We start from the raw sequence: 25,351 nt of genomic DNA on the forward strand, positions 1-25,351 counted from the left end.
AAAAGAAACGGTTAAATCCAGTTTGAATAGTAAGGTATAGTGTTTATTTTATTGCAAAAGAAAACAGAAAGGAGGGGTTAAATAAAATGCACAGCGCATAAGATATCGTGGAAAAAAATGTTAATACCCATTGCAAATCGAGTCGAACATTTTCAAATATGAATAAAAATGAGATGCATACAGAAGCTAATATTTTTGATAACTGATAGCAAGCTCATTGGTATGAGGCCCGAACTTTGTCGCAAGGGAAATTCTCTCGCAACAGCTGGTAATTGTCAACCTCAACTGTCCTGACATACTCTCAGCCCACACACGGTGCCTCAGTGTTGTGTTTCACTGCTTTAAAGAGTTTATTTTAGTTTGGGTGAGGGACACCTGCATCTTGGCATATGCCAACACTTTGTTTTTTTAGTTCAAGCTCCCTACAAAGAAGCGGCAGCAGGCTTCTTTTCCCATTCATTCCTCAATGTGTAGGTCCTTTGTGTTCTTGTCCTCCTTCCGCTGCGCATTCGCCACGGACCGTTTGAAGCATCCTCTTGGAGAGTTGTACAGTCAACGTCCGAAAATCAGGCAGTTTGGAAAAAATTGAATGCATATATTTTACTGCCCTTAAGGGCTCAAATCGCCACAGGCACATCCGAAGAAGCTCTGAAGGCCTGCCAGTACACTTATTAGGCATATTGGTGCTCGTACTGTGACAAGAGATGGCGGGTGCGCGCATGTATAATTAAGGAATACATACTGTCTCCCGTGACAATTGCCTCTTCCCATGCTTGTTATGCTTCACCGCGAATACTTTCGCATATGCTTCACAGCGTAACATTGCAGACTTTCAGGAACCGGCATTATGCAACATGCCGTGCTTTCCGAACTTCAAAGCCAATTGCGAGGGCCACAAAGGTGGAGTCAGTGACATTGCTGACAGTGGTGAATTCTTGCAATGAAAGACACGGTACTGAACGGCAAGAAGCTTTAAATAGCGAACGACGAAGCAGCTAGGCCTAGTGTTGCCAATGTGGTGGCTACGGCTGCCAGCGGATCTGCATGCGAGAGCACCAGTGGCTTTGATTAATGCTGTTTCGGACCTACGGTCACAGCAAATAGTCCGGAACATCGGACGGCGAAGGTCTCTTACGTCCAAAATTTCAGGCAATCTTATACATTGACCCTATATAGGGGTTACGTGGTAGTGCCGCGAAGCCATCGGGCGTGCGGAAAGCTGATCGTTAACTGTACACTGGCAACTCCTCCAGACGACACAGCATCAAAGACAATTCATTACGATTCATCTGTTACTCGAGCCAGCATTACTGCGACTTTCGTTCCCTTTCACTAAAATTACAGCTAATTTTCCCTGATAGAAGCACAAATTTTCCTGAGTATTTCCAGACTACTCAGAATCCCTGAGACTTCCCGGTTTTCCCAGTCGGTAGACACCCAGTAACAAAAGTTGCACTTGGCTCATGTTGCATCTTATCTCGCTGCACTTTCAGAGGAAAAAACATGCGCATACTACCAGTTCACTTGCCCTGGATCAGGTCATTGTATCCCACGCAGCTGGGTTTGTGATGGAGACAATGATTGCTTTGACCAAGCTGATGAGAACAACTGCCCTCCAGCGGTCTGCAGCTCTTCGCAGTTTCAGTGCTCCAACAAAAAACAGTGTATTCATGAAAGCTATCGATGTGATGGAGTCAGTGACTGCCAAGATGGCTCTGACGAACAAGGATGTCGTAAGTATTCTTCACTAATGCATGTGTATTATGCGAAGAAGCAGGTCTATCACTAGTTTTCTTTCTCAATTTGCTCACAAGTTTTTCTTTTTTTTTTTCGAAGTGCCGTAAACACGAGACTTCACACTTAGTTAATTTTTTTTTTTTTTCAAATGAAAAGGATACTGTGGCAACTAAGCACCCAGTGAATGCAATATCCTATGGACATCCGCTCCTGCACAATTAGTGCTGTACAATTTTTATTTTTACAGTCAGTTTCATTAATTATTTCAACGTACAGGGGAGTGTTCTTGTCGTCAGCGAACTTTATAGTTTACGTAGTGAATGTTAACAAATGGTTTTCATTTTTGCAGCGTCATTGGCACCTGACCAGTGTGACCTTGAAAAGTCCTTCCAGTGCAAAAAGTCGAGGGTGTGCATTCCTAAGCTGTGGTATTGTGATGGCAATGCTGACTGCGAAGATGGCAGTGACGAGCCTTCTTCTTGCGGTGAGCTTTTACTTTTATGATGTAGTCAATTAGAACTAATAACCGGGGTAAACGCTCATCTAAAACTGAATGTGATTAATGAAAGTGGGCTGAAATTCAGAAATGTGTCCTTAAATGTACAAATTCATGGTTTGAAGGCACTATATAGAAAGGAAAAATAAAGGAAGCAGGGGAACAGCTATGTATAAGAATGACTGAAGTTCGAAGTGTTATTGCACCTAACTCATATATATTGAGCATAGTATTGGCACACATTGTTCACCACTTCAGCGTATGGTATCAATGAAAAAATTACAGTAAAATAATAAGTGATGTACTTTTTTTTTCAACTTTGTTGTGTTCTTTGTATTGACTTTGTCAGGCCAAGTTGAATGTCCACAGAACCATTTCAAGTGCAACAATTCCAAGTGCATCTTCAAGTCCTGGATATGTGATGGAAGTGATGACTGTGGAGATAATTCAGATGAGGATAGCAGACATGCTTGTGGTGAGAAATTCCTTTTGTTTTATTATAGCATGAAGTTAATTTTGTACTCTGGTTTAGATTCAGCTCTTGTGTAATGTTTAATCAATTACAGTATGTGATTTTCATGCTTTCACTGTACTAGTTTTCTTTCAGTAGACTTCGAATGTAGGGGTGTCTTACCCTCGTATTCAAAAATACAACTTAAGTTGAAGCCCATGCTTGACTTGATCTAAATGACGCTTATCGTGAACGTGCCAAAGGATACGTAGTGAGTGTCCTTGGGCATGTTAACGCCAGGTGTCATTTAAATCAAGTCAAGCATGAGCTTCAACTTAAGTTGCATTTCTGAATACAGGGGTTTGTGTCTGGTTGGCTAAAAAGTCACAAGTGTCGTTGACTGGTTGCCTCATATCAATGTCTTTAAGTGGGGCTGGGACATTGTTCTGGTATGTGTTGTCAACAGCTGTCCACACATTTAGGCATCTACTTAATCATCGGGACATACATGCTGCTGCAGATATGTGTTCCCTATAGGCCTAAAAATTGCCCTCATGATGAATAAGGTGGTGCTTACAGAAAGTAAGCCCTTTGCCTCAAAATTCTTCCCTGCAAAGTGAAAGCTCTTTCACCGCGGTGGTACAAGCAGCTCTCAAAGAAAAAAAACTTGACGTGGTGTCTCCTAACACTTTGTCTTAATTGTCAGCACTGTTCAGGTGAAAATAGTTAAGTGCATTGGTGGCAAATCAGTGCATGGCAGATACATGTGGGGACCACCCATGCATCAGCCTTGTGTTGAAAGCAACCAACGTTGCACAAGATGTTAGCCTCATTTCCTCGCCATTATGACTATTGATGGAACTTCCACTATGCAAGAAGCTGACTTGGAGATTCTGAAAAGTTTTTTTTCTTCTTTTTTATTGCAGAGAATAATGGCAGTTCCTCAGTCTTTAAAACACCACCAGATATTGCCATCCATGGTAACAATAAAATTTAAACAGCGCTAGACGACAGGACGAGAAAGAGGAGGAGACAAACACGGCGCTGAACTTACAACTGACAAACTTACAACTTGCAAACTTACAACTTACAACTTGCCTCCTCCTCTTTCTGGTCCTGTCGTCTAGCGCTGTTTGAATTTTATTGTTACCATGGAGCACCAACTCACCCAATCCGCTGCCCTTCTGCATTGCCATCCATTACTGCAGTATTATTAGTAGTGTTGTGCTACATTTGATTTTGGAGCCAACCACTACTGCAGCCCTAACCCCATTCATATGTGAAGGCAGTTTAATACTAGGAAAACCCACACAATCCAAGCGTGCATTCAGTTGGCATGACTGAAGGCTGAGGGTAGATTGGAAAAGATAAGACATGCTCATGTGCACTAAGCGCTTTCCTGTGGCTTGTTGTGTTCCATCTCTTGTTGCACTCTTAAAATATGCATCCTTTTTTTTACTTTACCCTATCAGTTAGTAACCAGTGTAGCCGCTACAGCGTACATACATTAAAAATTTACATTGAATGTTTCAGATTGGTTTTATGCCATATTATGACATAATGCAGCACCGCTTCCTTCTAAATTCAAATTGTTGTTGCACAGTTACTTCTGTGAAAGATACTTTCGTGTTGTGAAAAGCCTTATTCGGTTACTTTGAGAAGGTCTACTGATGTAAAATTTTTTTCATAGTGGGTATTGAAAGATGAAGCTAACTGTACAGAAGTCAAAATTTGATGCCTTCTATTTTCAGTTGCACCAAAGTTCCAATGTGAGCATGGCCAGTGGCTTTGCCCAGGAGTTACTAATCGTTGTGTGAATATATCTGTGGTATGTGATGGAAAGCCTGATTGTCCAAATGGAGCTGATGAAGGCCCTGGTTGTGGTAAGTTCAATTATTCCAGATTTTACCTAGAGACTGGAGAAGAAAACACACCTTGCCTATTGCAGCATCCACACCATGCAAGGCCAACAAGGCTGGGTGCACACATGGATGTCATGTAACACCCATGGGCCCCCTCTGTACCTGTCCAAAGGGAGAAGTGCTGAATGACACAACAACGTGTGTTGGTGAGGACTTGCAGCATTACACTACTTGGAATTTTAGCTCTATGGCCAGGAACTCTGTGGCTCTGTGGCCAGGAGTGTCATGAGGTACTCCTATCACAGCCCATTTGGAAAATGCTGCTTGCCTTTGCCTTTTACTCAAATGTAGTGAAGCTAAGGGATTTTTTACTAGTACCTTTTGCTGGTTAGTAAAAAGGCAGTTTTCTTCTGCATTTATATAAGCAGGTTACACCACTATGAACATAAGTTTTGTCTTGTATAAAGCATTCCCGCTTACTGTAATGGCATAGTGGCTATGGCACCAGTTCATATTTACATGAAGCATATCTGATGTAATGCAGCATGTTTTTATATTTTGTAGCGTTTCACTGCTTCCAATATTAAGCTTAGTGCCTTTGTTCCTCTCAAAGCCTTCACATTTGTACCTTGGCTGCATGCTTCATGAACATTTCTTTCACTAGACTTAGAAACGGCTTAGAGCACTGTGTCATTAAACAAGCACACACATTTTATACTTTGTACTGTTGCCTCGCCACCGATAACAGTGCAGTGATGCTAAGTTTCTTTCTCCTTAGCTCCAGCTTATTTATGCAAGGGGATGATCCTAACGGTGAAATGTACCTTCTCTTTTTTTCTCTCAATAGACCTCAATGAATGCCTGATTGCTGGAACTTGCAGCCAGCACTGCATCAACAGCAAGGGATCATACACATGCTCATGCGAGCCTGGCTACTCTCTTGAGCTCAAACACAAATGTAAAGCAACCAGTAAGTGTTTGGAGAATTACAATTTCTTTTGGCTGGAAGTCACTGACATATTGTTAGAAAAATTTGGTTGACTTCTTCAGAGTTGAACATCAACATACTTTGTAATTCTGCCTGTCTTATTGCAAATTCAGCTTCACAGGGGCTCTGCATCTATTGGAGCTAAATGAAGAGTATACAAACAGTTTGGATTACTCAAATTTCTGCTTAGTTTGCATTGAAGAGAGTCAGTGTTATTATTCAGTGGTGCATGATGAAGTACCAGCAGTTGTTATGTCTTCTCTTTAGATATCATAGGAACTTTTATCTACTGCAGTGGTCTGGCTGCTCATCTCGAAGGGAAGTTGACTTGTACAGCAACTAAATATCTGGCATATTAAAATAATAAAGTAGATTTGGTCAGAAATAATTTATATATATGTACAGCTCATGCATAATTGTTAATATAAGTGGTTTAATGCACTTTGAAGTTTCTATTGTTTGGTGATCACAATACCTATCACAACTGCCGCTGAAGATAAATGTAAGCACCCAATCTTTCGTGTCGTTCCCCCCCCACCCTCCTAAAGACAGGTCTGATGCCTTCCTGGTGATATCAAACCGACGTTCAATCCTGGTTGCGAACCTGGACACAAGCTTTCTGGAGCGTGTGCCTGTAAAAGTGGAAAACGTTGTAGCAACTGCTTCGGACATGGCCACCAACACCATTTATTGGTCAGATATGAGTGTCAAGAAAGTTTTCCGGCTGACTAAAGGTGGAGAACCACAAGTGGTCAGTGATCTCTCCAAGCCTTAATGCATTTTTCGTCACCTTAAAACCAAATGTTCTACTTATTTGCATTAACCTGAATTAATAAATTGTGAATGTGGCATAGAAATAATGTTATGGCAATGAACTGTTTGTTACACTTATGGTGTAACAAACAGACCAGTCATATATCTGTTCATTGATGACTGCTCCTAAGTTGAGCACTGGATGTGTCAAAACGATCATCCTACTACGTATTCAAATTGTCATTCTCATGAATATTTCACTAAATCCAAGCCTTGCATTGTTTGAAAAATGTTTTGATAGATTTTATTGAGAAATGTTAACTGTTACATATCATCTTAGGTACTGTTTCATTGTTTTTTCTAGGTAATTTCTAGTGGCCTTGATCTGGTGGAAGGCTTGGCTGTTGATTGGGTGGCACGCAATCTGTACTGGGTTGATTCTCGGCTCAAGACAATTGAAGTGTCAACACTGGATGGAAAGAACCATATTGTTCTGCTGAAGGAAAATATTAGTCAACCAAGAGGCTTGTCTCTGGACCCAAGAGAAGGGTATACACATTTAGTGTCATTTTTTTAACAAAGGTTAAAAAGGCCTCGAAGGCCTCTTGATGGAAGCTAGAGAGGAGGCAGACAAATGATAGCAATTTGCACATGAATATATTCCTGCTTATTGTTGTCAACCACAGTGGCCCATGGCTACTACAGATATAATTATAGCCATTACTGTGAGGCAGAGCAAGAACCCTGCTACACTGCAATGCACTGTATGTGGTATATACCTTAAATGGGGGTGTATTCTTGCTCAAACTTGCAGTGCAGTAGTTTTCCATGCGGCTACCATACCATCACCATTTTATTGTGGAAACAGTCAACTGTGCATGTCACAATGATGTTTGAAGTCATTTGTGAAATTCTTGGTAAACATAACTGTTGCACGAGGAAATTTCAATAGGAGTGCACTGAATTGCACTCTCAACCTGCCTGTGCCACTTGTTTATGGTGTCTTGCAGACATTCTTTGAAGTTCTCCTTTAACTGGTACTACATGTCTTCTGGCATGTGCCACCACAACTTGTGTGCCCTGGCACCCTTACCACAATCCTTCTGGTAATATGTCTGTGGTCCTGGTGCCTTAGCCGATTCTCTTCATGAGTGTCATCTAGCTGCTCTCTAGTGTGCCTGCACTACTGTTCAGACCATGGCAGCATGTCACACCAGAAATTCTCTTTCCTAGAGAGATTCTTTACTTTTTGACGTGCGTGTTGAACTTGCATGAACACTGCATTTTTTTTTTCTTTAGGATTTTTTTCACTGTGGTCTTCTCCCCTTTTTTGTTCTCATCTAGGAAAATGTTTGAATTGATACCCTATGAAATTTCTTGATTTGATGATGCAGTTCCATCAGCCTCACTATAAAAGCACCTGTTGTGGGAGTTACTACGTGGCGCAACCTAGTGCTTGACACATTGGTGTTCTGACATCCAGAACCTGAGCTTGAAACACGTCATCAAAATTTTTTTTTTTTTCATTTTCAAAGCAGGGTATATGTTGATCCATGTGAATCCCACCCACAAAACTGGCAGACTGCAGTGATGCCAATTTCTTTAACTCAGTCAATGCAAACAGCAATTATTAGCTTTCAACTCGTCAATGTGTTTAGAAACTTTCACATGATCATGAGAAGAATGTACTGTAGAAAGCAATCCTGTCCTGTTCCAGAGCAACAAGCAATGTCACACATTGCATACAGCCTCAAACTTAATACTGAGGGCAAGCACCTCTTTATTGTGGTGGCATACTACACTGATTTAATAGTAATAGCTGGGGTGAAGCCTTTTTTTTTTTTATGTACTTGTCCCTGGTCTCACATTCACTGTACTGAAGCACTTTCCTTCTTACTGCACATCATTCTATGCAGCCCGGGGATACTGCCTTAGCCATGAATGGACATATCTAGCCCACTTCCTTCCTAGCTTATAACAGTTTATCACAGTCAAAAGTGCATGTTGAGTAGTGGTTAGAGAATTTGGCTTAAACCCCCATAAGTGTTTGTTCAGTTCTCAACACCACCACGCATTTTTTTGTGTGTGTTTTATAAGGATTGTTTGAAATTCTTGGGAACAGACCAAACAGACATATTCTGCCTATTCCCTAACTCATAACTACTGTTCACATTAAAACCTGTGCTTCCTTAATTAAAAAAATCATTGTCCCTCGTGCAGCTATTGCTCTTTGGCCCCTTCCATGCGTTGGACGGGTTCCGTCCATGGGTTTTGGGTAAAAATGGCCAAAGACAAGCTGAGCTCCTCAGTGGTACTTTGCAGTTTCTAGCAACAACATGGACGAGTCTAGCATTGTCTCGGTGTTTAGTCGGACCTTTGGTAGATGGCAGCACATAATCCCTGGGACAGTGCAAGCAGAAGAAAATGATCCTTTCTAAGGAGGTAAAACGTGTTGGCAACACGTTTATAGATAGTTTGGTATATGCTTGAAACGCACTGGCACTACCTGATTACGTAGTTCATTCACTATTTTCTGTGTTACTGATTGTTTTTGCCTGTATCCAACTTTCAGGGTTCGTCTCATGTTCTGGACTGACTGGGGTGAAAACCCGCGTGTTGAGAGTGTTGGCCTTGATGGTACCATGCGCAAAACAATTGTGCACACAAAAATATACTGGCCCAATGGTCTGACCCTTGATTTACCAAACAAGCGCATTTACTTTGCTGATAGCAAGCTGGACTACATTGACTTCTGCAATTATGATGGCTCAGGGCGCCAACAAGTGTTGGCACATAACCATGTGAGTATTGCTGAAGGCCATAGAGTGTGTATGAGTTTGGTTGAGCTTACTCCACTCACTAAACAGTAGTAGTTAGGCTTACTTCCAAGTGCCTAAACTCCCATGATAAACAACAGCGGCTCTGCACTAACCTCTCTTCTCCATTTGCCAAAATATTCCATCAATAAAAAGCAGCGTCATATGTGAATTGAATGAGTAAATGCAGATGGTAGTGTGTTTTCCTAAAAAACAAAACAAAAGATTGATCAGCCTGGAAGAAATATAGATTGAATGCTAGTCAAAGATATTGGTTGATAGCTCATGATTAACATGGAATTAACTGATTTAAAGATGATAACTTTTCTACCTTAATTTCTTCCAGTCATCAGGAATGGCCCTAGAATCTAGTGGTAAATCAGATATGATATTTGGCCAGTAACAGAGATTGTAATTGAGTGACTTCACTGCTTATCACTACAGCTGGAGTGAATAAAGAAGCAGATTGCAAATGACAAGGTGGCATCACACAATGAAATGCACAAGCTAACAGTGCATGATTATGACACATCTCACTAATATGTGTACTTGGAATTGCAGGGAAGATGTTTGATAAGGGTTCTATATTGGTGGTCATCAGGCTGTGGTAAATGCACTTGATAAGTACTGTAATTGTCCCTCCATTGTCCATTGTCACAATTCTTTAAACTTACTGGGTTATCTTCTTGGCTAACAACATGAAGCTGGTCACTGATTTAAGGGAGAGAATGTACCAGAACTTATTGGAATTTGAGCATAGTATAGACAGCAAGTTGCCAGACAAAAATTTATAAGCAGCAGCTGTCAATTCCCTTACGTACTGCTTAGTGCATAAATAACACTTTCATGTGTAGGGCTTGTTGTTTGCCTCCATTTCTCAGTACGTATTGCGCCCACACATATTTGTATGGCGAGTTTCATAGTAATTTGTGTCCACATTACAATGCCTCAATAGTCAGCTAGGGTGTTGCCTATTAAATAACCAACAATACTTCCATTTAGCCATATTTTACCCTGAACCTGTGACTTTATTATAACTATTTAGGGTGCCAAAAAACAACACACAGCACACAAGAAGACAATGGGGCAGTGCATCTCTTTTTTCTTTTTGTCTTCTCTTGTGTGCTGTATGTGTGGTTTTTTTTTTCTTTTTTTTTTTGGCCCCTTAAAATAGTTATAATTAATCGATACCAACTTGCTCAACAAGGAGGTCTCATGACTGTATTATAGGTGCTCAAGCAAGTGGGCTCTGGTAGCAGCATATGCATGCTTGGTAAGGATTATTGATCAAGGCAGGTAAAGGAGCACATAACAGTGAATATAATGAAGCACATTGTAAATGCCAAGTGGGCATTGGACAAAGATATGTGCAAGCAAATAGTGTGTGGCAGTGGAAGCAAGGATGCGTATCTGCAGCAGCAAGGGTACACTGTAGCAAACATTAGTTCTAAGAAAGAATCAAATTGTGGAAAATGAGTGTGGCCACATACTGGCTAAGTGGGATACTGTATTATGGGTGTTCTGTTCACTGAAGGTACTATGTCTGCATTTCAGCTAGACTTCATGTACTGGTTATTTGTACTATCAGTGATATGCAAATAAGGGAAGTCGCAGCATGGAGTCTTTTGATCACTTAGGTCTCCATCCCCTTTGCCTTGTTTTCTTTGTGCTATGTGTGATGGGAGCTTGTTTTTTTTTCAAGGGAGGGCATGACAGTAGGCTATTTCAATCTGCTGATTATTTTGGAACATTTGAACATTGATGAGAGGGAAAAGGAATATTTTAAGGAATATAAGCCTGATATACCAATTTAAATTTACAGATGTAGAATGCAGGTACAATCATGGATGAAGTGTGCAAATGCAGTGTACATTCCAAATGTGTCTGTTGTGCGTATCTATTTTTTCAGTATCTATTGCACCCACACTCCCTCACCATCTTCGAGGACACACTGTACTGGACAGATCGTCAGCTTAACAGAGTATTATCCTGCCAGAAGTTCAGAGGCACCAACCAAACTGTTGTATCTCATCTGGTTAGCCAGCCCCTAGGCATTCATGTGAACCATCCAGTCCTGCAACCACCTTGTGAGTAGCTTTTTATGTCACTCTCGTATGCCACGTTTCATGGGACAGTTTTATACCTAGCAGTGAGGTCTGAATATTGTCTAGTGTTGTTTGTATGTTGTAATGGAAAGAAAACTTGATACCACGTGTGTTTTGCCGTGTGTGTATTTACATACATGTGTATGTGTTTTTCTACGCATTTTTTCTTTGTGCTATCAGTGTTATCACATTTTTATTTGTTTGAGATTTAGACAAACTTGATGCATCGACCACTTTTGTGTCACGATTGTTCTGGGCATTCCTAGAAAGGCAGGCCTCTCCATGAGACAGTGCACGATGCAGATAGCGAATTCTAGAATTATCGCAATCGCCTTAAGCTGATCTATAAGGCTCACTATTGCACTATAAGTAGAGGCTGATTGCAAGCTGCATCTTTTGTTTGATATCCACCGAACAAGCTAGTTACGCTTTCCTGAGGTGTTTGCTTTATGTTGAGGGGCACAAGTTTTCTGCAATAAATGAACTGGTACTTGCAGCTTCACCTTGCATCATGTTCCTCCATCTGCCTCAAGTAGAGACTGGGCAATGTTCTCATGTCTACAAACCAATATAAAATGATTCAATTCTAAATTGAGTATTGAGTACACAATTTGAATAGTAAGTGTTTTAGTGCATTCACCACTACACAACTGCCACTCTACACCAGGAGGAATTGGTACTAAATTACCTGGTTGGCAAAAAATTGTTCAGGAGGGTTTTAGCTGCAAGGGCTTGGGAACTATTATGACAGTACGTAATGGACACACATGGTGTCAAGTTTTCTTTTTTATTACAGCATACGAACACTACAATAAACTACAATGCACTACAAACACTACTCAACTGTAGGTGCAGTCTATATAGTGAGGCAGAGCATTATCTCAAGTCTCCCACATGAAATTGGCATGCGTGAGAAGGGTTCATACGATGCAGAGCAGGGGTAACTGAAAATTCCTGGGAGAGGCTTTTGCCTGGCAGTGCTCCTGATTAGGCTTATAATGGCAAATGTTTACATTTCCTGGAAATACTGAAACTGTGGAAAATGAAAATGAAACAGTGAATATACACTACCTTTGCATATTTAAAAATGTGACGATATTTCACTCTGCCTTGTTGAATAAGTTTTTAGCTGCCATTTCGATCTGTGTCCATAACATTACATTTGTTGCCTAACATCTATTCCTGTAAAATCGCTCTTCTTGCTCTGTTGTTTTTATAACAAATGTTGTGAGCTTGGCTTTTCTGTAATTATTTTTATAAGCATATTGTTTTTACACTTCTTCCCTACAGCTAGCAACCCATGTGCAAGTGCACCTTGTTCCCACCTGTGCTTACTGTCACCATCAAGGCCTAGCCAGTACTCATGTCGTTGCCCACCTGGCTACACACAAGACCGGGCTTCAGCCAGTGGCTCATGTGTACCAGGCAAGTTTTTTCTTTGAATGATGCCTGCATTAGTGGAGTTGCTGGTCCATGCAATAACCTAGCACCAGGATGGTTTACTAGGCAGACAAGAACCACATGAGTAACGTTTTAAGATGTTAAGGCTTTGTTTTTAGTGGTTTTTGAGGTAGTAGCCACTTTGCAGGTGTAATGGTTCACTAACATTAGCTTTTGCTACAAACTAATAGTAACATAGAAGTCCAGCGCATAGGAACTACGTGTGGTTGCTTATGCCATTTTTCTAATTAAGGATGTGCTTTGCTTCTGAGATCCACTGATAGAATTACTTTTAAATTGCTTACAAGGAGTCATTCACAAAGCTTTTTTCTTACAGTTGACACTCCATTCCTGATGCTCATGAAGGCCAACCAGCTGATTGACATCAGCTTGACACCTGATGACAAGTCATCTGGTCAAATTGTTCCAATAATTGGCATTGAGAATGGCTATGACTTTGACTATGACAAGCAAGAGGGCAGTATCTACTGGATTCAGCTGGCTGACGAAGACAAGGAGAATGTATGTTAGCATTCAATATTCATTGCTGAAGAAGTTAGTCTTGACATTCTCTATTTCTTTTCCATCACAGGGCACAATCTATACTGTGAGCCTCAAGGGTGGAAATGTAACCAAATTCCTGATGGATGGAATTATTGGTGCACCGTATGCAATTGCATTTGACTGGGTTGGAAGGAACTTGTACATTGGAAACAGGAAGGCTTCAAACATAGAAATTGTGAAAGTGGATGGAGAAAAACAGTACCGAAGGGTTTTGTTAACAAATGATGGTTCTGAAAAAGGAATTGGAAAGCCAAAGGCCATAGTACTTGATCCTGAGCAAGGGTGAGTTTTTGTCTTGTATTGCGACTGAAAACACTGCATCACAGTATTGCACAAACTTGGACAATAATATTGTGAGCTGGTTAAGTTGGCATGGTGACAAAGAAGGATGCACAACATGAATACTGGAGAATTGGAATGTGCTGGACAACAGTGCAACAGTGCAACGAGAGCTGGTGTGATTAAACATAAAAAAGAAATGCATGACCATTTGTACAAACAGACGTAAACTAAAAGAAATTGGCAACACAAACACAAACTTAAGCACCTTTTCGTATGTTTGAATTAGTGGTCCTGAAGCATCGGCAGTCAGTCGCATTTTCTTGCAGACAGGTTGTTGCATAACCTAAAGAAATTTGCTGGCAGACACAATGTCAATATGAATGTCTGCAAGTGCATTTTCTGACACATCTCATTTGACCCACACATGATGGCAGACGTTGCCCTAGAAGGGAAAATAAAGTAGAAGTGCATGAGCATCTCTTCGTTACTACATCCTCGCTGTTTGCAAACCTACCTTCATTTCAATGATACCGTGAGCGGGAGGTCGGCAATCTTGTGTAGGGCAACCTAATAATGTGGAACAGCCAACTTCCACTATTTCCAATGTCCCCTATTTGCTTTTTTAGCCCATTTGCGAAGTGCATGCAATCATATAGAAAAATGTGATCAACCAAAGTGCACCACCAAACGCAAAATGTGTTTACAAATTCCATGTCCAATGTTAAGTATGAAATGCAGTATATTGCTAAGCTGTGGAAAAGTAGTATCTATAGGTAATATTGATGAGTCTTTTAATAATCAAGCACATCAATGCAGCAATAATGTGAGGAATGGGCATGACAGTAATTTATCTGCTCATTACAAAAAGTGCATCTGCACTTTAAAGGTCGGTGGTACTAGATACTTGAAGAACAGTAAAATGAAAAGGTAAATTATAGAAGCATTCCATAAAAGGAAAACCGGCAATAAATGTCTGAATGCACCAACTCTTGTCCTGTGAGATAAAGGAATAGCATTTTTAGAAGTGTTTAACTCATATTTTTTCATACTTCTGTATACATCCTTCAGCTGGCATTATCTCAGTAAAATGCGTTTGGCTGTCAGTGCTTCTCCTATAGTACATGTTTGCTTCTTTGTCCTTCTTTGGTTATGCTCTTTCAGCTTACTTCAATCACTTAACGTGTCTGTATTACTAATTTAGCTTTTTTCTGTTTGTGCATGGGCTAAATTTCTACCTTTCTTGCTTCCAGAAAACTTTTCTGGCTTGATGATGGCGGCATTGGTGTTCCAAGGAAGCTGGCCCGAGTGTCAATGGATGGCAAGAATCCAATTATTCTAGTCAAAGAAAACCTGCGACGTCTTGAGGCACTAACCATTGACCTAACAGGAAAGCGTGTCTACTGGAGCCAGAGCTTTGAAGGCATTGTAAGTGCTATATCAGCGAGCTTATTCTACTGTAGCCCAGCCTTTTGTCAGTCCATGTGCCTTTTCAAATGTGCATGCCCTTTTCTCATTTATGCCGCATTTGGTAGGAGGATAGCAGCTATGATGTAGAGGTATGCCCTAAGTGTGAAATTAACCCTTCACAAGTTCATTTAGGTTATGCATTCACTAACATAAATATACATTTTCAGATTGAAAGTGTGGATTTGGATGGAAATGGCCGCAAGACCCTAATTTCCAGTGTGGCAGCCCTTGCCAAGCCTCAGGGGCTAACTGTCTTCAGTAACAAACTTTACTACCTTGACTCTGTGCATGAAAAAATAGCGCGAGTTGACCTTCCTGATGGGGGAAACCAAGTTGTTCTTGAGGACAACACTCCTGGTCTGGTCACCTTGAAGGTGTACGGCAAGAAACCAGGTAAGTTCATTTTATACCACAGAAAGTAAGGCATTTGAGTGGAAATCACAGCTTTTTGCTTAACACAATTGGAAAACAAGTTTTTAGGAAATGTGTAATGCGTATTTGCCTCACTGGGGGGCAATCATTAAATTTCAAATATTTGCTACAGCTCTCAATTATTGTTCCAGCAAGCATGGAATGGTATTTATAAAAGTGTCAGAACACTTTACACGGGGTATTTTAGTTTGTCTAAATGACTAGTTCAAATAGCATTTACTCAAGCAGCACTTCACTGTATTACTTGTTTCCTTAAGTTCATAACCTTTCATACTGTTTTCAGGTGACAGTCATCCTTGTCGAAGCAACAACGGTGGTTGCGAGCAGCTGTGCATTCCTGTCTCCAACAACCAGAGACAGTGCATGTGCAGTACAGGCTTCAAGGGCAATGGAGACACGTCCTGCATGCCATACTCGTCGTTCCTCGTGGTATCTGAGCTTGACAAAGCTCGAGGGTTCAGTCTTGAAGATCACGGAGAAGCTATGCAACCGATTGCTGGTTCAGGTCAGTACTTGTTGCTTGTACTTAGGTTGTTGGCTATTATGATAGCTTTAAGAGTAAGCGAAATATATGTACAGCCATATGGCTCAGAGCAGCGGTGTACCTGCTGTGGTTGCTTAGTGGCTATGGTGCTTGCTAAGCACAAGGTTGCGGCATCGAATCCCGGCCACAGCGCCACATTTCGATGGGGGTGAAATGCGAAGACACCTGTGTACTCTGATTTAGATGCACGGTAAAGAACACCAGCTGGTCCAAATTTCCCGAGTCCCCTACTACGGCATGCCTCATAATCAGATCATGGTTTTGGCACAGAAAATCCTATAATTTAATCAAATTAATTTTAAGAGCAGCGGTGTAGCAAAGTGTTTTGTTGTCATATAGCTAAATGTGCACTCGTGAAAAAAAGTCTAATGATCCCAATTCCCTATTAATAAGCAATATATTTCCCGAAGCCTTGGCTTTATACACTTGCCCTCGATGCGGTAGCATAGCAGGCTTAGAACATATGCTCTGGCTGTGCTCTGGTTACACAGCGACAAGGACAACACCAAAGAGCGTTCGGACGAGGCTCTCCATAGGCCCAAACTAGAACAGACATGGGCAGTCCATTGGAACCACGATGCTGCCGAGAGGCTAGGCCTTTCAGTCCCGGCATGGGAGCAGCCCGCTTCGGGCTAGGAATCTAGCATGCCCTGAAAGACCTGAATAAAGTTTTTCATACCATGCCATACCACAGCATCAGCAAGAAATTAGAATTTCTGCTAACATAGCCATGCAACATGGAATCATTGCAATGCACTGCATTGCTTGAACACAGTATGTGGGCTGTACCTCTTGATTTCAGCCTGCATGCCTAGTCTGTGAAGAAAAATAATTTTGCATGCCTCCTGTGGTCTTCAAACTTTTGCTTGCAAGTGTACAGGAAAAAAAGCTAAACAGTGCTCTTTGAGTGGCATGCCTAATGAAAACAAAAATTGTTCCATGTCTTTAATATTACAAATAACACATGAATGCTTTAATTTTTCCATAGCTTAATATTATGATAAATTATTAATTGGCTCTTCTTACCATGAACTGTGCTAGTGACTATGAAAGTGGTTCTATATGATGATGTCGCCGTAAACTGAAAATTAGCCACTATTCTAACATTATCGTATATAGTGAAGATGTTGAAGTGCAGCACATATATATAATGGAAAGTTGCCCACTTAGATAGTGCCATTTATGGTACTTTTGTTTTCAGAGCCATTGCTGTAAGCTTGGCCGTGGAAGTGGTACTTCATGAATTGAGTGCAACAGTTCAGATAAATGTTCTTGTATTTTCAGGACACAACATTCTGCATCTGGATGTGCATGTAGCAATGAATCACATTTATTGGATTGAGTTCAACCAAGGCGAGCGCAATGGTATTTACCGAATTAAGCCTGATGGCACAGATTTGAAACATGTGATTGCTGATGGTATCGGCAGCAACGGTATACGTGGTGTTGCTGTGGACTGGGTTGCAGGCAAGTGTCATTGCTTTCACACCTTATGATCTACTCTACTTTATTTGTTCATTCCATCTAGTGAAGCATGAGTGTCTGGTGTATAGTCAGGGCCATATCTTTACAAAAGGATGGATAGGTGGGCTAGTTCATAATGCATTATAATAAAAACTTAGAGTGCTGAAAACACAAAGGACGTAGAAAAAGAAACACACACCACACATGCTCCTATCAGATCTTTATCTAGTAATAGATGACTTACGAGAGTAAAAAATTGCACTTGTGCCTTTCTTCATAATGGTAATGCTTCAACCAGAACAGAAGGTTTTTTTGTGTAGTCTAGGACACATTATACATCAACATTAATCTGCCGCTCAGTGGCTATGGCAATGTAATGCTGAGCGTAAGGTTCTGGCATGAATTCCTGGCTGCAGCAGCTGCATTTTGATGGGAGTGAAATGCAAAAATGCCTGCGTACTTAGATTTAGGTGTGTGTTAACGAACCCCAGACAGTCCGAATTCATCCAGAGCCGTGCACTGTGGCATGTCTCATTGCCCCAAAGTTGCTTTGGGATATCGAACCCCATGAATTAATCTGTACGTCAACTTCGTAGCCTTTTAACCTTCCATAAGGCACCCATGTCAGTAATCTAGCATTGAAATTACTCAGCCACATCTCTTCTGCTTTGCTTTAAATGATGTCGAAATGTCGTAATAACCTCAGGTTTAAATAAGTGCCACATTATGGAGCTTGAAGAAATAATGACAGTGCGCCGACTTTCAGCACACTGTATCTCAACGCAGATGTCTGTCATCATATATTCTTTATGCTCACTGCATGGCACTGCTTCTACATCATGCATAGCAAAGAAGCCCACCAGAAATTCTTAGAAATATGAGCACATGCAAGATGCCTGACATTGATGTCACAAGGAAGAAACCACAAAAACTGTCTTCTGTCTTGATGCTTGGTGACAGCTTCAAAACAGTTGCTTTGGTTCTTGTGTAAGCTGCTTTGGTCTGGAATCGAGGTCTGTCATGCGCACTCCTCGGGCTTGGTGAAAAGACAGTCTGCGAATAGCAAACACTGCTATGAACCATTTCAACCAAATTTTATAGTCGTGCGCAGCGCATGGATCTCGCAAGCAGAGTGTGAAGTCGCCTCTCTTTCAAACACTCTTTTCAACAGAAGCCTGTTCCTCACTCTTTTCTGGATGCTTTATTTCGTAATATAGCAGATTTCCATACATGGCCGCTATTGGCGAATAGTTGGCATCAATCAAGAAAGGTGTCTGGATCACTGTGCTTCATCTTACTGTTACTGTGTATATTTATTGACACAGTTTAATAAATAGGCTGAAGTAAGTGAAAATACGCTTTCAAATTTTGATAATAATTTTGTACTTTTGGAAGAAGCCGACTATTATCTGCTCACGCTCGGCCACGGTCGCCCACGTAGCAATTAAACTTTGGCCACCCTGCTTATCGGTGTCGTAGCCATCGAGTCTTGATAATTTTGACTAGTTTTGAACCCTCAACTAGCCTATAACCACACGAAACTTAAAGGTCAGGCCACATGCATGCTTACCAGTGGGCACTCACTCCTGGCCGCTCCTGGTTAGATTCCTCGGCAGACTTTGCTTTGTAATGAGCTAATGATAGCGTTTCAAAATCGGTCGATCAAGCTGGTGCATGACAAAACCAGTCCACACTATGTAGGGCAGCGAGATAGGAGCATATTAGCATGAGCATGCACTCTAGCCTTGTCGTGCTAAAAGAAAATGCTGCAGTTGCATATAGCTCCAGTCTTCTATGTAGCACAGATACTGCGGTCACCGCAGGGTGCTGCAATGATTCTACTGACCGAGTGGACTACGGCTTGCTGAGAACAACTGCGTTTGGCACATTGTAGGTGCCAAAATTGGAAATGGTGGTGTCTACGTGAACATCCAAAACCAAATTTGGACTGTGCACCATATTGACTTTCAGTAGGCAGAGCATTGTGGGCACATCCTGCTCCGTCCGCCTAGCCTTTGCAGTGCAAATCATTGAAGAAGGAGCGGAAGTATTGCGAACGGAACGTTTCATTGACAATAACTCTGCTTCTGTTGAACACATTGAAGTACTTTTTGCAGCAAAGCATTTCTGAAATAGTCTCATTTAATTTCAAGTGCACTTCTCAACTTTTATAAAAAGTGGTTCAAGGCCCCTTTAAAGAGACACTAAAGCGAAACAATAAATCAGTTTAGACTAATGAAGCATTGTTTGAGAACCCTGCAGGCAGTCATTTAAAAAAAATAGTTTGATTATTAGATGAGAAAATGAAGGTCCAAATATCAGTATTTGAATTTCGCGCCGAAACCCTAGCGCCGGTACGTCAGCATGACGTCGGGGATTCCAAAGTATGTTTTCGCATTTGGGCCGCGTTGGCTGAGTAAAGGTTCCCGAAACTTGCCATGTTTATTATTTGGTTCCTTAAGAATACAGTGTAGTCAATCTGTACCGCTATATATAATTAGTAGGCCCTAGAAGATGCCATCAAAATCCAAGACGTCACAGCCCCCAGGTGCGGGAACTTAAGTAAGCGTCGCCACCCGTATTTCGTTCTTGCGCTTTTTCTGGCTTGCCAAACGTCTTATCGTTGTAAGAGTGGTGTTGTTGGTGTTGTGGAACGGTAATTTACTGATGCAGAAGAAATCATTTTTCACTTTAGTGTCCCTTTAAAGCGTTGAGGTCATCTTTTCAGAAATAATTTTCAAAGCACCTTTAAGCATTGGGAATGAGTACTACTTTTTTTTCTCTTGTACATTAAGCATGGGGGTATAACAAGAGTGTTTTTCTTCTTTTGTGGAACATCTTGTTATGGGGCTTAACTATGGTTTAGTTCTGTTTTCTGCAGAATAATACTTAAACATCGCATTTTAGTAGCCCCCGCTCCCCTAGGAAAACCTTTGGTACAAATATTTTATTGATCTTTATAGGTTTCATCTTATTGGATTATGAAATGATAACCTTGATACACCAATAAAGCTGATAGCCTTTATTGGGCTATTGGATTGTGAAATAGACCTAATTCACTGATAAATCTGATAGCCTCTATTGGTCTATTAGCTTACAAGTGTATTTTTGTAAATAGGAGCACTGTGTACCAAATTGCTTTGCTGTCTACAAAGGTGCATTAATTGTTCATTTTTATGCGGAGCTTTATAGGCAAACCCTCCATAACTTTGCTCATCATTACTGCTGCTGCTGCATTGCCAATAGTTCACACACAGGGCAGCACTTATAAAACGAATTGTGGCCTATATATATAGCCCCATCTGTACTACCCCTACAGACGGGGTGGCAGCCAGCTCTTATGTCTACGAAATTACACAGTCAAACAACAAACAATACCTTAATATCCTCAGTACAACAAATATACAGCTTGGAACGCATAATTCCTTTATTAATGCAACACCTTCTGTGCCTTCATTCTCTGTTTGCTGCACATGCTTTGTCAGTTTCTTGCTGAGCAATACTACTAATACAAGTTTATACCATGATCACTACTTCTATTGCATCTATTGAACCTATAAAGCATTTCATTTGTCCAATGCAAGTTTATACCATTACTTCTATTGCTTCAATTGGGACCCATAAAGTATTTTATTTGTCTTATAGAACATTGTATTACCCTGATACAGGACTAGCAAAATTATTTGTAGGACCTGTAGGTTTTCCTATTGGACCTATGTGTTTCGTATAAGACGAATGCAGCAGAACTTTGATTTGGGCCATTTGGTTCATGGTTGAACAGTTGGCAAAGCAGCGCTAAAAAACACAGGAACAGACACACACAGTACACAAAAGGACTATGTATGCTAAGTTAGTTGTAAGTCAGTGCCTGTCGTATGTACCATGTGTCTCTGTCGCTGTGTTTTCTAGCACTGCTTTCCCAACTATTCGACCAATAGATACTTCTATTGAAATTTTCATTTGATTCATTTGACGATAACCTCCAGACAGAGAGTTCCCTGTTTGATTCAGGCTCAGGGATGTACTTTTTTTCTATTTGAGAGTATAAACGAACTCCAGTTGAAATTGTATTTAATTTCTAATCAAAAATGGCAGAAACCAAGCATTTATATCCAGAAAACAAGAGGATCAGAAAACAAATGCATTCTTTACAAAAACACATTCCTGTCATGTTGGCTGAGCTAAACAATGTGTACATTTGCATTGATGTTTTATATATTGGGATAAGAAAATGAAGTACATAACAAAGGTCCTCAGAATAGGTTCTAACATGTTAATAAGGCACGTTGCTGGGTACATGGTGCATCATTTCTGGTGGTTCTGTCATGCCTGGTCTTTTGCTCTGCTACAGTTCTGGCAAAAAAGAAATTTCCATGTTAATTTAGCCTCTATATTCACTTGGCTACTATGACGTTCTCTTGAGCACAATTTATGAGCACAAGCTCATATATTTTCATAGCTATAGCAACTCCATGTTACTGTAAGAAGAAAGCAAAAATGTCTGTACTAAAGTTTCATTGTGTGTTGGAGAACTTGTGGTGGTCAGGATCACTAATCCACAGCCCTTCATTAGTGTATCTCAATGTCAAAGTATAGCTTTACTACATAAAACCTGTGTACCCACAGCAAACTATTTTGGGGTCGAGCTATGCACTTTTTTGTAGTGTGACAGAATATTAATAACTATACATGCAGTTGCAACACAAAATTGTTTCTTAATATTTGCTTTCTGTCAATGGTCTTGTGGGGTTTTTTATGCAATAAAGTTATGAAAGCTGTTGTGTGTAGCTGTGGAGTTTATTGGCACGGATATTTTTGTTTTCTGATTTTTGCAGAAGATGCAATTTATTCCAGGGGTGGGTTAAATGTATAAATATATGGTGTATTTAAATGCAGATAAAACTGTAATTTTCCAGACTAATTGTTATCTTTCACATGTTTGTAAGGAGGGAAATGATTTAATAGTGTGTATTTTATCTAGAAATATGTTAAATGTGAGCAAAGAAACATATATACCTGCATATTTTTTATTTTGTTGTTGTTACTTATCAATGTATATCAGGCATTCAATTGCATATTTTACACACACGTTATGTGTGACCCCCTTACTCATTTCCTCACCTGAGGCTTTTAAGGAATTTTTAATTAATTAATGCTCTAATACATAATTATTTTATTTTTGCTTGTGCAGATAATGCTATGGCATGCAGATGCTCTTCACTATGTAGTATAGATGCTGGTTTTGAAAGAACTAGCCCTTGTGAACATTTCCTGGGAAGAAGACATTGTATGACACCCACAGTGTGCGATTGCATACTAGACATTTTTTTCCTCCTCTTTTCTTCATTAATATTTTGCATTCATTCCTTATTGATGGCGCACTCGTGTGCTGCAGTGGCATTGTTTACATTTGTCACATGTAATTATATTTTTTCCCCTCCTTTAGGAAGCATCTACTTCACCAATGTCTTCCCTCATGAAACATACATTGAAGTATGCTTGTTAGATGGCTCAAATAGAGTCATATTGCTCAAGACTACTACCGACTCTCCTCGAGAAATCGCAGTAAATCCTGTGAAGCGGTTCCTTTACTGGATTGATTATGGCCAGTACCCCAAGATTGAAAAAGCCTATCTGGACGGAACGAACCGTGTACCTATTGTAGTTACTGGAATCAGCAATCCAAGGGATTTGACAATTGATATTGTTACTCATGATGTCTATTGGGTTGACTCCAGAGAAGACGCCGTTCAGGTATGTGCTTGTAGCTTTAGAATGCCCTTACATTGAACTCTCTGTACCCTAGGGCATCGAAATAAAATAGACAGCCTATATTGTTTTGATGTCCTAGGGTACATAATGTACAATTTTCATATTTTGCTAAAAATACAGATGTGCGCTCATTTTAATGCCTATCATGTATGTGTGCGTCAAATTTATGGCACCGATCATACAAATTTATGAACACTGCTCGTATATTTTGTATATGGATGGCGTGGGAACTTGTTAGATCAGTTAAAGAAAGTATCAAATGAAAAGAATCTAAAATTTTTGTTTGCAGGTCATTTTTGTGTGCAAAGCTGGGGAAACCATTACCTTTAGTTTTATTCCTGAGGTGTTTTTAAACACATTCATTGTGTTGTCAGTCACCATTGGGTCACAGTGGAGATTCCACATGTGTGCTCAGGTCCTTCCTTTACTGTGGAAGCACTGCCTTTGTGATACTTCAATGCAGATACAAAATTTGTGTTGCTGCCAGTTGTCAATGGCATGAAGAAGCTCTAAACAGAAATTTCTAGGCCTATTGGTGATTTTCATGATCACTGTTTGATTGTTTGAGCCACTGTGATGTGGCTGAGAGATGACTCACGTCCAAAACTTGGTTCCTTTACGAAAACTTTAAGATTGTGCTGCTTTCATGTCTGGGGTGAATCAGTTGTCAAAACTTGCTCTCTCCTCGACTAGTAAATTGCTACAAAAGGCATAAGCCTGCAGTCAGCAGATGGCATCATACTACAGGATTGTAGCAGTCTAGGTTGTTTCTCGATAGGCTTGTGAGTGTGCACCTGGCTGTGCACTGATTGTTTATAAGGGCTCTTAACACGGATATTTCAACATGAATATTTATTGAAAACTTTGATACAACATACTAATTCTGGATAACTATTGTTAAAGATTTTAGTAAAACGCATGCACAAAGCTTGACTATGAAATTACCTATTGTACTTCACCATGTAGATAAAGTAAGTCATAGTTTCATTGCTTGTGTATTCCAGTCCCTCTGCAGAGATGAAATTTGCATAGCTACTGTAGATGTGCACATTAAGTGCAAACAGCCTATTTATGTTTAGGCATGTTCTCAGCATGGGAAATAGTTGATTTTCCATGTTTATTTTCCATATACCTTTATTTACTTTCAATAGTTATTTTTGCAGCCATACTTTGTAGAATTTTTTGGCGGAAATAAGTGTATATAATTTAGTCACTCTTCAACTTTCTCACCAGGCGCCCTGTGCTTTAAAAGTTTTTTTTTTTAATTTCTAGGTGGGTTTCGATTAATGTCGCTGACTTTATATATTTCAATGTGCTAATTTAAGATATGCATTCTTTTCTTGCCAATTAAATAACTTTTTAGAAATTAAAAAAAAAAACATTTTGCATAACTTGGTTGCAGGAAAAATAACTTACTAAACTATATATGGTGCAATAAAGATTTAGATACAAAAGTGATGCTTATTGAATGATCAGAGTTTGCAATGCTACAAGAATGAATACTTTAGACTGATTTAAGCCAAAGTTATAACATGTCAAACTTTTTAAATTAAGAATCCATAGTAACACCAAGGGCAAATTACTGTCTTTTGAAAATTGTTTAATAATATTCCTTCATATTATAGACCTACTGCATCTCTAAATGTCTACCTTTCTGACAAAAATGTAATTATTGTGGTGCTGTTTTGAGAAAATGAGAAAGAACATTTCATGACATGTTCATTGTGATTATGGCAAAGGCTAAATCTGTCAAGGTTTATATGAGGATCGAATCAAGCAAAAATAAATGCTGTACACCAACCTGGAGATAAGAATTGCAAATAGATATTTGGGCTAATTTTCATCTCCAAAGGGCAGTGTCTTCCCTTAAAGTGACAGTTGTATTCAGTAGCAGTTTCCATAATGCTTGCTCACCAGTTTTTCAGACTTAGAAGTGACTGCACAAATTTCTAAATAATCAGATAGTAATCAGTTAGTCCAGAAAATAACTTTTTTAAGAAGTGCTCTGAAAACACTAGTTAATGTTTGTTTTTTTTATTGCTCTTGCACTTCCGAACTATGAATCATATGTTTTGCATTCACATGGTGGGCAGTCTAGTATGCTGCATGCACCATTGTAGAACAGTGCAATAAAATACTGATCTAGCATGTGACAATGATTGTGCCTTACTGTCAGAT

At 40.0% G+C, this 25,351-nt stretch overlaps 1 protein-coding gene across 5 annotated transcripts in view; it reads left to right on the forward strand.

Moving 5' to 3' along the window:
* Positions 1-25,351, forward strand: part of mgl (low-density lipoprotein receptor-related protein megalin) — a 258,781-nt gene that overhangs the window by 184,775 nt on the left and 48,655 nt on the right. For all 5 annotated transcript variants that reach the window (XM_075677360.1, XM_075677363.1, XM_075677361.1 and 2 more), the window contains 18 exons: positions 1,494-1,733; positions 2,087-2,221; positions 2,583-2,708; positions 4,436-4,567; positions 4,633-4,752; positions 5,394-5,516; positions 6,083-6,285; positions 6,652-6,836; positions 8,860-9,088; positions 11,013-11,190; positions 12,499-12,633; positions 12,986-13,170; positions 13,241-13,494; positions 14,745-14,919; positions 15,129-15,354; positions 15,677-15,898; positions 17,222-17,408; positions 22,852-23,155. In XM_075677360.1, the coding sequence (XP_075533475.1) occupies positions 1,494-1,733; positions 2,087-2,221; positions 2,583-2,708; positions 4,436-4,567; positions 4,633-4,752; positions 5,394-5,516; positions 6,083-6,285; positions 6,652-6,836; positions 8,860-9,088; positions 11,013-11,190; positions 12,499-12,633; positions 12,986-13,170; positions 13,241-13,494; positions 14,745-14,919; positions 15,129-15,354; positions 15,677-15,898; positions 17,222-17,408; positions 22,852-23,155 (3,359 nt within the window). The remainder of the gene's footprint in view (positions 1-1,493; positions 1,734-2,086; positions 2,222-2,582; positions 2,709-4,435; positions 4,568-4,632; positions 4,753-5,393; positions 5,517-6,082; positions 6,286-6,651; positions 6,837-8,859; positions 9,089-11,012; positions 11,191-12,498; positions 12,634-12,985; positions 13,171-13,240; positions 13,495-14,744; positions 14,920-15,128; positions 15,355-15,676; positions 15,899-17,221; positions 17,409-22,851; positions 23,156-25,351) is intronic.

This window comes from Dermacentor variabilis, unplaced genomic scaffold (genome assembly GCF_050947875.1).
Source record: "Dermacentor variabilis isolate Ectoservices unplaced genomic scaffold, ASM5094787v1 scaffold_12, whole genome shotgun sequence".
NCBI lineage: Eukaryota > Metazoa > Arthropoda > Arachnida > Ixodida > Ixodidae > Dermacentor > Dermacentor variabilis.